The 13,100-nt window shown below is 42.1% G+C and overlaps 1 protein-coding gene across 2 annotated transcripts in view; it reads left to right on the plus strand.

The window, feature by feature from the left end:
- gjc1 (gap junction protein gamma 1) overlaps positions 1 to 9,569 on the plus strand; it is a 46,658-nt gene extending 37,089 nt beyond the window's left edge. For both annotated transcript variants that reach the window (XM_038704909.1, XM_038704906.1), the window contains exon 2: positions 4,181 to 9,569. In XM_038704909.1, coding sequence (XP_038560837.1) covers positions 4,235 to 5,692 — 1,458 coding nt within the window. In that variant the 5' untranslated portion in view covers positions 4,181 to 4,234 and the 3' untranslated portion in view covers positions 5,693 to 9,569. The remainder of the gene's footprint in view (positions 1 to 4,180) is intronic.
- Positions 9,570 to 13,100: the final 3,531 nt, after the last annotated feature.

Here is a 13,100-nt window from a genome sequence, read left to right on the forward strand (position 1 = left end):
ATAACTAGGAAATGATCCAATGTCGTAATACTATCTGCATCTGCTTTACATACAGCAGCCACATGAGACAATATATAATGTACAAAATGTAATGTGTACAATAATACTTTTATGTAGATGTTTAATATGCTTCTTTTGTCTATAAATGTACATGTTAGTATGCTTTACTTTAATAAAATTCATCCAGAAGCTGATAAATCCATTCCCTTACATTCACTTATTAGGGCTTTTTTCCACCATACATTATGTTCCTTATCCAAACTGCCCTTGGCCTGTTTTTCTTAATATGATCGTGGCTTTGTGTGTGTTGTTAATATTTTTATCCCGGTAGGGACTTTAACCTGAATGCACACTGAAGGGTAGAGACTGCTTTTTGAGGGTTAAGACTTGGTTTTAGGGTCCAGGTTAGAATTAGGGTAAGGTAAGGGTTAGGGTATGGGTTAATGTGTGTGCGCATGTGTGTGCGTATGTGTGTGTATGTGTGTGTGTGTGTGTATGTGTGTGTGTTTATATAGTGTGTTTATACAGTTCTCCATATATCAAAGCCAAGCAGAAATGTGTAATCTGTAGACGAACAGAGGCAGTGAGAGAGGATACAAAAAATAGAAGAAAAAAAAATATTTTTTTATTTTTTAACTTCCTTTATTAACAGTGCAGCAAACTGCTCAGCATTCGACAAATAAAACCTTCAAAATCTTGTGTAGGCAAGCGAGAAACATCAAGGAAACAGGTCTTCAAAATGAAGTACCAAATTCATCATGTGCATTTGCAGATTCTCTTACCCTAAGAAAGAAAAGAAGTGCTTCAACCCTAAAGTGTATCCTGATATCCCCATCTCAAAGGCTTTCTCCAAGTAACTGGCTAACTTATATGTTACATTTAAATACATGACTTGGTCCTAAAAGAACCCAAATTTATTATCTGTTGACTCAAAGGGAGGTCATCGATGGTGTTGCTGAAATATGAAAACCATGACCTGGCACCTGTTTTTGTATTTTCACCTGTTGCTGCATCGAACTCCCCTCAATTATGCATGCAGTTACAGCACATCTCCATACAAAATCACACCACTTGTCCACTTGCAGTGGTCCCCTGCACAGGTCGGGGTTTGTTCTGTGGTGGGCTCATTCCCCTGGTGTACCTCCCAAGCGCAGGGCCCTTCAGCTAGAGCGCTGTGTCAACAATGATGACTCACTACTGTGAATAAGGAACACCTCAGCTAACCCCAATGTAGTTTTACTCAGTCATGTGTCGTCGTGTGTTTATGTACAGGGACATTGTGGTTCTACTCTGCATGCTTTTTAAGGCTGTTGCACATGTGTGTGTGTGTGTGTGTGTGTGTGTGTGTGTGTCTGCCCATCTGTAAGTCTCTGTGGATCCCAGGGGATGAAAGCCAGTGACTGAGGGGATCCCTCCAGTGACGCTAACTGTAATTGTAACTGTCTGTTTGAATTGGCACGCAAGGTCGTGGTGCGGAGGGTTTACCCCTCAGGAACTGATCTTGCTGACCTTTGATCTTTGATCTGATACTGTTCTGGTAGGGCTATGAACTATGTCATGGGCTCAGATGTATCAGAGAGACTGATCGTTTGATGACCCAAGATTACACAATCATGACCTTCTGGGCTGGTGGCTATATAGCCATTGATCCTGAAAGTTATTCCCTTTCAAAGCTCATTAATCTCCTATTATATAAAATTACTGTGGGAGTTTTACTCACATTTGTTTTCTTTTCTGACTTTAGAACCAAAGTCTCGTGCGCTTTTTGATTTTTTCACATGTGACATTATTTCCACCAATTTGCTGTTCATCGTTTATATCAGAGCAACAGACAGAAAGCCTGCCTGCTGTGCCTGTGCAGTGCTCTTTGGGAGGCTGACTCACCTCAGTAACTTAATGCACAGAGTCAGCTTCTTACCCCTAACTGCCCCACTAGCTCCCACAGACATAAATTGGATGAGAAAGCAAAATGCCAGGTTATATGTGGCTGAGGTAGCCGAGGTAGCGCAGGAGTATTAAGCCCAGGCAGCCGTGTGCCTGAACTGGAGCGACTCTCCTGGTCAGGAGGGAGTGTGACAGTTCGTAGTGCACAAACTATCCTAGGAACTCTTCCAAGTAAATACAAAGCTTCATCAAAGGACACATTGATGTTCCTCTGTCTGTGGAAGTACTGTTTTCAGCTGTCATCAGCTACAAAAGTGCATTAAATACATCACAACAAATATGACTCTTTTGAAAACTATTTGTCAGGTTTAACGAGGTTTTAAGCCATGTTTTGAAATTAAAAACACTTCTGACCCACCAGCGGGTACAAATTCCTGCTGTGCAGTAAAAGATTGCACCACACCACTTACGAATAGACTGAACATCAAGAGTAGGGAGAAGTAGACCAGAGTAGTGAGCACTAACACATCCAAAAAACTTTAACAGGTGGACAGCAACATTTGATAGACCGTAGAAGACAAAAACTGTGCCACTATACAAGGACCACATTACAAAAAATACTGTGTGAATAACACATTGAACATCAAAAGTATTCAATAAAGTACAAAATTACACCCACAGTTGCAATTAAAGTACAACACGGACAAATACAGTAGATAGGAAAAGTAGAAAAAAAACCAGAACATACTATACTAATAATACATTTACCACAGTAGCCTTAAGTTTTACCTTTACAGCTGGCTTTTTGTCTGTGAGTGAATCTGGTTATTATTACCTAAAGGACAACTGTGCAGCACAGTAAGAGTTATGTAAAGAAATGCGATGATGTAATACGGGAAAAGTCAGACAGAGCTCGACTGCGGAAGGACACTGCTATGACTCTGTGTGCTTGTGGCAACCTCACGCTCCTTTGCGTCCATTTGCTGCTTACTCATACATGTCGGTCATCGACGCTCACAGTTAGCACACTCACATGGACTTCACTACTTGGTCTAATATACTGGAATGATATACTGTACCAGAGTGTGTATGTACACACAAAGGATTCCTGACATCTACCTCCTGTGTCCCAGGCATGTCCTTATATGGTCAGAGTGATCAATATGACACATGTTTCATCGCAAGCCTTCTTTGAAACAATCCCGCCCTCTCCACTCCCACTAGACACACAAAAATGTGGGCTGGAAGCTCCTGCTTGTCTCCCCCAGCTAAATTTTCCCTCTCGCTGCATCTCCAGCTCGCTCCAACTAAGCTCTCAACCTGCTTGGTAAGGATATCGTCCCTGGAAGCCTTTTAAACCCCAAACTAAGCTAGTATTCATGGTTGGATTTTCCTCTCAGTCTAGCTGACAATAAGCCATGCACTATTGCGGCTTCATAAGGGGGAAAGTTCTGTGGAGGTGTCATACTCATCCCCCAAAGCCGCCCTGAGGGACAGCAGTGTTTGGGTTCAGCTCCACTGCCTAAGCTAATGTGGGTCTGCTGTCTGACTCCCCGCTCCAACGGTTTGTGCCTGGCCACCTGCTGATTCTGCTGGTTTGGGTAGACTGCCTGGAGCCCAGACCTAACCTACATAGGCAATGTGTCCCTCTTCCTAAATTGTGCTCAAATGCACACACACACACACACACACACACATGCACATAATCACAGCACAATGCCATTTACCTCTCAACCAGAACAAACCAGTCAAGTTAATACAATCCTGAAAACTGCATCTCACACAGAAGAAGGCTCACTAAGAGGATTTATTTCTTCAAAAAGAGATAGGCTGTTAAATAAATTGTGTGTGTATTTGATGATAGCAAATTCCCTATTTGGATTATTTCGCCTCCTTCTCAGTGCTTCTAGATGGTGTTTTTTAATACCAATATCCTCTTTCCACCCTGTTTGGTCTTCTAATTCCCTAAAAAGCCCGAACTTGACAGCAACCTCACTGTGGTACTGAGCTTCAAATTCAGTGTGTGTATTTGTGCTGCAAGAAGCAACAGATCAAATTAAGGATGTATCGATGGCCTGAGCACAGAGAGGAACTCTCATTTGAATTAAGGCAATTGTTATGTCTGAATTTGCAGAACTAATACTATATCCACAGGGATAAAAGTCACACCAGAAATATCTCCACAGATCATGCTATTTGCTTTAACCATGTTTTGAAACTTGCATCTATTGTGAACTCACAGTCTTCCTTTTTCTCCATCTGGTCTTCCCCTTTCCTCCTCCTTTACTTCCTCCAGAGTCTGTGAGCAGGTGAGAGAGGGACACTGTCTGCCCCACTGTCCAGCGACACCATGAGCTGGAGCTTCCTCACGCGGCTGCTGGAGGAGATCCACAACCACTCCACCTTCGTGGGGAAGCTGTGGCTCACCGTGCTCATCGTCTTCCGCATCGTTCTCACTGCCGTTGGGGGAGAGTCCATCTACTACGACGAACAGAGCAAGTTTGTGTGCAACTCGGGCCAGCCAGGCTGCGAGAATGTCTGCTACGATGCCTTCGCCCCTCTATCTCATGTCCGCTTCTGGGTCTTCCAGATTATTTTGGTGGCGATGCCTTCTCTCATGTACATGGGCTATGCTGTCAACAAGATTGCACGATTAGATGAAGCCAAAGGAGGAGGTGGTTCTGCTGCAGTCAGAACGGGTGGAGGGGGCTACACGCACAGGAAGCCCAGGAAAATCTGCTTTGGAGCACGGCAACACCGAGGCATTGAGGAGGCCGAGGAGGACCAGGAGGATGATCCCATGATCTATGAGGTGCCAGAGATTGAGCCCCCAAAAAGGCCGCGGGACCCACTGCAACCCACACCAAGGCCCAAAGTCCGGCATGATGGGCGCAAGCGTATCCAAGATGAGGGGCTGATGCGGGTCTATGTTTTGCAGCTGGTGACTCGTACAGTGCTAGAAGCAGGTTTCCTTGCAGGCCAGTATTTGCTGTATGGGTTTCGTGTGACGCCTGTGTTCGTATGCTCGGGGAAGCCTTGTCCCCACAGCGTTGACTGTTTTGTGTCGCGGCCTACAGAGAAGACCATCTTCCTGCGTATCATGTATGGTGTTACTGTCCTTTGCCTCACGCTCAATGTTTGGGAGATGCTCCATTTAGGGATTGGTTCCATTTGTGACATTCTTCGCCGTAGGCGCTGCCCACCTCAGGAGGATGAGTACCAGTTGGGTTTGCTGGGATCCAATGTTGGTGTGGAGACTTCAGTAGGGGGGACGGGGCCTGAGGCAGGTTCTGAGGGAGGGGTGGGTGGAGATGGGGCTGCCGATTACGTAGGTTACCCCTTCTCGTGGAACACCCCATCAGCTCCACCTGGCTACAACATTGTGGTAAAGCCAGAGCAGATGCCCTACACAGACCTTAGCAATGCTAAGATGGCATGCAAGCAGAACCGGGCCAACATTGCCCAAGAGGAGCAGCAGCAATTTGGTAGCAATGAGGATAACTTTCCCACTGGAGGGGAGGCCCGCGTGGCTTTGAACAAAGACATGATCCAGCAAGCTCATGAGCAACTAGAAGCGGCCATCCAGGCCTATAGTCAGCAGCATCGGGCAGAGGAGCAGCTTGGGGACAACCAGGATGACAAGCCTCAAAGTAACATCATCCAGGCCCAACCTCAGCCACAGCCGCAGCCTCAGAAAGAGCGCAAGCACAGATTCAAGCACGGGAAAGGAGGCAGCAGTGGAGGAGGCAGCAGCAGCAACAGCAGCAGCAGCAAATCAGGAGAGGGCAAGCCCTCCGTATGGATTTAACCCCAGATACAGTGACATGTTTTGAAACCATGTATATATTAGAGATTGGTTGACGAGTAGTTGCAAATTTCCTTGGATATTTAAACACCACTGTGCCTTAAAGAATCCTGCAAGCTGAAGAAGATGTGCATTTGTGTTATAGGGTGTGTAAAAACAGGTGATGTTGCAGCTGACAATTTGTGTTGTCTGGGCTATCACTGTCTAACTTGAAACATCACACCAATACAAACTGTGTATGCTACAGTCTGTCGTTTACATGTCTTGTTCTCCTCAACTTCTGAAGCAGATTATTGACCTCTGTTGTCTCCCCGTTCATCCTTTCTTTGGGATTTATACTTTGGAAAATTACTGAATGATAATGAGTTCTATTGCAAATCAGATTGATCACAGATTTGGCTTAGCTCATTTTCTGGCTGCTTCTCTGAGAAAGACACCATCTCCAATAATAGATTGGCATCCTAATTCTTGGGACATCAAAATACAATGACATCAAAATAAAGTATCATCATAATACAAAGGCACAGGGATACCATGCCATCACTTTTACCTGGTAAGGCTAAAGAAATGACTTTGTGCTGTAATGACATTATCAAGGAACATCACAACAACATAAATACAATAATAAGAAACGTAATTCAGCGGCAGCACCTAAAGCAGTGGCTCTACTATTATAGTAAGAACATCACCTTCCTGAAGACCGTGTCCTGTCATGTTCTGTCTGCTTTCTCTCCAGTGTCGATCAGTGTTACGTTGCTGTGACTTTGCATTTGACAGTGTTTGTATATGTTTCCTGTGGTTTGTTTAGTTTAGTTTTTTTTATAACTGTACTACACTAGCTGCTGCTCAGAAACCGTGGAGTACAGTGTCATTTTTTATTCAGTTTAAATCTGAAATTTCCTTAGAAAAAGATTTTCATTTTAAGAAGGAGCATAAGCAATCCAGTTTTTCTACCTTCAGCTTCTCAGTTTCTATCTCTGGCTCCTCATGGCTATTGAACAAGGCTGCTCAGCACTCCACTGGTGATCCATATGCCTTGTAGTTTACTGCCCCCTGGTGGTATTGTCTACAGGACTTCCATTATTTGGGAGTAGATACCAGTTGCCAATGCTACCTGCATCCAGCAACACCTTAACCAGGTGTAGTGTTCCTTTTCTATTGACAAGCCTTGCGTCAGTTATGTCTTCCCAACACTACACATTCAGTGTTAGATATACAAGGCTGCAATTTCACCACGTTGTAATGGAAAAGGTTTCAAGCCATTACTATAATATAGTGAGACCAAACACTGTCTGTGTGATGCAAGTGTCAGTGCCAAGATTTGATGCTGGGCTGCTTTGAAGCCTGGTTGTTTGTAGCTTTGGAATACTGTGGCCATGCTACTCCAGTTGTGGAAAAATGCCTACATAACACTAACCTTTTTGTAAAAGCCACTTGTTTTTTATGTTCAAGTTAGTGTTTTATATGAAAACACTCTTTTTTTCAATGCCGTTTTTGTAAAATAAAGAAAAACAACGCAACTTCTTTTAAAAATGAATTAGTTATGGACATGTATGGTTATTGTGTTATAAATTGCCTTCCAATTGTAAAAATGTGAAATATTACATAGTATATTTTTCTAATATGTCGGCTACAGTGACTTAATGATGTAAAGAAAAAAAGCCAGACTTTTTCCTGTATGTTACAGTATCAGTATTTAATGTATGTATCAACCCTTTGGGCTGTGTTTTTAATAAACAGTGTTACTCCTTTTCCAACATTGTCTGATGAACAGCTGTGTGCAGAGACAAAGTGGCTGATGGAACCCCTGAGAAAAGGACGTAAAGTGCCAAATTATTCAAACCATTCTAAGCTTTGTCCAGAGTAGCTTTCCAACTAGCAGCAGTTCCGGTCACTTGCTCATTTCATGAAGGTAAATTGGGAGGGGGTCCAGATTTGACAATCTACCAAATAATGTTCTTGATTTAATAAACTGAAAGATCTGAGTCTTTCCCAGCAAAGATTGAAGATTGAACTACATTATACATTGTTACGTGACTTCCTTCACGATAAACAAATTAGTACAAAACAACTATAAAATAGAAAGAGTCTGGAGATTGGTTTGTTCACCACTGGGTTCCACAAGTCTGTTCAACCAGACAGCCAGCAGCGCTAAATTACCAAAAGTACTTCAGTCAGTTGCTCCCCAGAGCAGAGATTGACATTGGCTTCACTGACACTGCCTGATCTGTATAAGCCACAGGTGATTTACTGAGTTTCCAGTCAGTGTCATTATCTTCCCCTGGAGGCCAATCAGCTCTCATTAAATTTTTCCGCAGAGAGCAAAGTTATTTACCAAGTATTTACTGCTTTTTTGGAGCAGTAAACAAACTGAAGTATAAAGCCACTATAGGGCCCCAGAGCGAGCTTTTACTTCAGCTTTTTAGCTGGCCCACTATAGGGCGACTACCTGTCAAATGAAGGAGCGCCTCAGCCCTAAAGAAAAGAATGATTTGAGCAGGTGCCATGATGGGGGGAACTGAAGGACCCCATCTGCTCAGAGTCTGCATGACTGGCAGCCTGGCCTTACATTTCCAAAACTATTCTCTGTTGTGTGGCTCAGACTTGTCTGTTTATAGGAGAAAGTAAGGAATTCAGGCAGCTATCCAAAAAGAAGAAAATAATTATCTAGTGACATGGTTGTGTAATTGTTTACCCTTGTTTCTTTTGTCTATTGAGATCCTGAGGTAGAAAATAATAATAATCTAGAAAGAAATTTTCTCTCTGGACATAAATTACTATTACAATTACCTTTTTATTGTGTTTAAGGTCCTGCTTATTGTGAACCGTGTGTATCCAGAATGTAACTAGGGCTTTTTAAAGAACAACTATACAAACACAGGACACACCGTAAGTAAATGTGCCCTGTGTGATTTGGTACTAATAGTCTAAAATTGATGACCCAATGTGTGTTTTGAGTTTGTGACAATGCAGTTACGAGATAATGATAAATAAGGTTGTTGGCCAGTTAAACACACAATAACTGTTCTTTGTTTACATACATTGACAGCTGATCATACTTTGCCAATATAATTTCAGCTAAAACATATTGCTCAATAAACATGGTACTGACTGTGTGCAGGATTTTTTTTTTCATGGTAGCACAATAAATTAAAGGTGGTGACATAAAATCCCCTAAATTTGAGTTTTCACTTGACATCGACAATAAACATGTGAGCACCCACATACTTTAGGATGGAGACATGCTTTGGAACTGAAAGCCATTTGATTATCACTCATATCCAGCAGCTGAAGGAATTATGAGCGAAAGAGAAAGTTATTCTATTTAACTGCAGCTGTGACCCTGTTGTACACAGCTACAGCAGGATTGGTGTAATCACAACGTATGTGTTGAAATAATACCCACATAGACAATTATTCCTTTGTGATTTGTGTCTGTACTGTAGATTAACACAGACAGACAATTAAAATTGGTTGGATCACATGAACTCTTTTGTGGGTCTATTCATCAGGGATACCACAATGTCCACCCTCAGCATCTGTTTGTCTATGTAAAACAATGTCTGTGTTTAGAAGAATGACTGTTGTGAGGCTGTTTTGTTTCCCTACAAGCATCTTATAATCCCCAGTGTGGGAAGTGACACTAAAAATAGTGGTATTACCAGTAAAACTCTGATTCATACATGTAATTGTGTGTTTTTCTATGCTTTTGTAAAATTTGTTTGAGTGCCATTCTGGTATCCCCTGGCAAAAGATTTTTTTTTCATATTTGTTGATGGAAATTTTTCAGTTGCATGTGAAAAGACCTATTTTCCTACAAAAATAAATCAGAAATGCATATTGAATAAAGTCTTAGAATCTTTTGTTTGGCCTCCATAGCAGAAAAAAAACTCATCAGGAAATAAAAGGCTTCCCACTCTTGAAATGTTGGGTATTGTCTTGTTGTCATTATGAAATCTGTGTTTGATTTTCATTGGGGAAGAGCAGGGGGTCTCTGCAGTCCCATCAGGAGAATTAGAGTCACACAGGCTGATGCTGTGTCACTGGCAGGAACAACACAGGAGACTGAAGAGATGTCACTTCAGCTCATGTCAGCCGTGTCATTTTGTTTGTCACTTTGGCAGTTCAGTCTGTGACAAATGAACTGGAGTCTGTGAGGCTTTAAATTACATCAGTGCTTTACCAGCTCAATGTTTGTTCCAATTAGCCACTGATTTAAAGAACTGAATTGTCCTTGATAATACAGTAACTTCTTCAATCAACCTGAGCAATCAGAAATGTTCAGAAATCATTCAGTGATTCAAATAAACTGAAAATAAGAGAAAATAAGTATTGAATATGTGTCCTCGCTCTCTTTTTTCTACTGAGTTTTCCACTTTGTGTCTGTTGTCAATTGCGAGTTCACAGCCAAAGTGCCTGGAGAATCAAAATCAAAAATAGAAATGGAAAGTATGTTTTTGTGATTCTCTAAAATAAAAAGACTTCCCCTGGAGAGACAAGCCAGTGGGATGAGCAGAGAGCTGCAGCTGGGTGTACAACGAGGTCACTGCCGATATGAGAGGAATCCCATGAGCAATGTCTGGGATGGCAACTTGTGGCAGCTGGATATTTTCTCTAAAAAGAAACAAACATTAATGGCCTAATTGGCCGGATGTACTAACCATTCACAGATGTTTTTTTAGAGACAGTGCCCACAGGCTACCTTATGAATTTGGTGACAACAGTACTCTCCAAGGTTTCCCTGGTTAGTTTTAGTTCTATAAGCACAGGCAGAGCCCTTTACTGGAATCTGTGACTCTGTGGGTAATACCTCCTCCAATCAAGCGCTTGCCCACTGAAATTTTTATTGTGCATGTAGCCGATCAATAGGACATCACTACCGATACGTGTGTGACTTATTAATTTGGGCATGTGTCCCTACTGCCTTAGCATCCGACCACCTCTTCAGCAGACAGTGTAGGAGCGGCAGGGTTCATCGGTAGAGGGCTCCGCCTATGCTTATAGAACTAGGGTTACCATATCGTAACCTTCATTCTATCTCACACAGGCTCCGCCCTGTACTTGACTCTTTGGGTAGGCCTACAGCGTGTGAGGCTCGATGACTGTTCGCCCTAGCCGAAGCCAAAGCCACCCGACCACCACATCACCTTAGTTACAGAATGGTGGGCCACCCCTGAGAAGGTCGCTGGACTGATAGGGGCTTGGCCTGACCATTAACACCTGGACTACCCTGACTTCTCAGAGGTTAAGAGATCGAAAAGAGGATGTTCGAGACGGAGAGCTGGCATTCTTGCTGACTTGCTACTTTTTGATGCAGTTTAATCATAACAAATGCATGTCTGCAGCTGTCCCGTTTCATGACAGCAGTGAATTACACTCTGATCAGGAGGGGCGCCAGTTTGCACCAAATCTTAAATAATGTTGCCCTACACATGATGAATGACTCCTAGGCTCTTCCTCACAGTGAGCAACACAGCAGTTTTCCCACAGAACCACTGTGTCTGTGTCTTGTTAATCTTTCTCTCCAAAATGCTAAAATGGGTCACCAAATATACCTGGGCGGCTGGTCCAAGTAAAGTCTACTGTATGTGTGGGAAATACTGCACAGCTTATTCATTTTACACTGGTATCATATCGAACTTGTTATTGGCCAGTACCCAAAGCCCAGGAATCATTATTAATATCGGACATGAAAAAGTGCTATCGAGCCATCCACATGCGCAGTTGTACATCCCTTACAGGGCATAAATGTATCAGTATAAGAACACACTTAAATAACATACTAGTATAGATGTTAACACCCCCACTTGCTCTTATACTATACAAGTCGTATTAAATCTAACTTTATCAACTTAGTTCACAGTTATACATTTCACAAACGTCTGGTAGTCCAAACATGTAACCCATGAATTTCTTATTTCAAAACATCTGCAACCATGTTGTCTTACAATATTCACTGATTACTTTACCATCACTGAGTGCAGACCGAATGAAATGATACCGTTTGTCGACATGTTTACATCTCTGACGACATGCTGGGTTTTTTGATAGAGCAATTGCACCCTGGTTATCTTCAAAGATTTTTACTGGTGCATATAGGCACTCACTCTCCATCTCACTCAATAACTGTACAAGGTACAAACTTTGTACTCTGCTTCACATGTAGATAAAGCTACCATTGGTTGCTTCTCAGATCTCCATGAAATAACAGGTCCACATCTAGTTAAACTAAAACAATACCCTGTTATGCTGTCTGTCACTTTGATCTGTTGCCCAATCAACATCTCTATATGCTACAAGGTTAAGTTTTCCCTCCCTCTTTCTGTAGCACAACTCTTGATACATTGTGCCCTTCGAGTACCTCAACACATGTTTAGCTGTTATCCAGTGTTGCTCTTTTGGTTCTGATAGGTATTCTGATAGCTTGCTGACAATCCAACTGATATCAGGTCTTGTGCATGTCATCACATATATCAGGCTGCCAATCACTTCTCTTTGAATAAATACGTTCACCAGCGCCATCAAAGTTTTGTTTTTGTTCACACTGACCTTGTTTTACAGTCTGACATACCAAACCTCTCCAGTATCTTGGTTATGTACTTACTTTCTCATTCTCATAAAATCAATGCTTAAGCCTCCCAAGATCTTTCATCTTGAATTTTTCACTTAACATTTCTTTTAGGCTTTAAAGTGAGTCACTGTCGCTAGCAGCGATAATTACATCATCAACCCAACTTATCAGAATGATCCTTTCTGTCTCAGTTTGTTTGTTATAAACACAGTGGTCAGCAGGGTTCTGTGTGTTCTCAGTTTGCAGACTAGTGCTCACCTGTGTCTGACCTCAAAACCTTCTGGTTGCTCCATATACACTTCACAGTCAATAGGAGCATGTAAATATGCTGTTTTAACATCCATCTGATGTAAATCTCCTTAATGTAAAAGTCATAAAATGCTAGCTGCATTAAACAGCGTACTGATGTCATGTTTTCAGTTGGAGAAAAGGTCTCTTTATAGTCTATTCCTTCTACTTGACCATACCCTTTAGCAAAGTATCTGACCTTGTATGTCTTAGTCTCATCTGAATTGTTATTGATCGCATAGACCCACCTTCCCCCCACTGCATTTTTACCCTCTGGCAGAGTGGTCAACATGAATGTATAATTTTCGCTAAGTGAATCCATCTACTCCTTCATACCAGTAGCCCAAATCTCTGATTTTGGTGAAGTCATTGCTTCTTTGAAGGTTTGTGGTACATTACATGTTACTCTGTAACAGTAGTCAACAGTGGTTGGTATTTGGTCATCACACTTCACTTTACACTCATAGTCTTTTAAGTATGGGGTTTCTTCTTTCTTTGAGTACTCTGACTGTTGCGAATTACTGCAGCAGTCATTACAGTATATGTCCATAA

The sequence above is a fragment of the Micropterus salmoides genome, unplaced genomic scaffold (assembly GCF_014851395.1).
Source record: "Micropterus salmoides isolate LMB-PRFRI ecotype aquatic unplaced genomic scaffold, ASM1485139v1 Ms_hic_scaffold_10, whole genome shotgun sequence".
Lineage (NCBI taxonomy): Eukaryota > Metazoa > Chordata > Actinopteri > Centrarchiformes > Centrarchidae > Micropterus > Micropterus salmoides.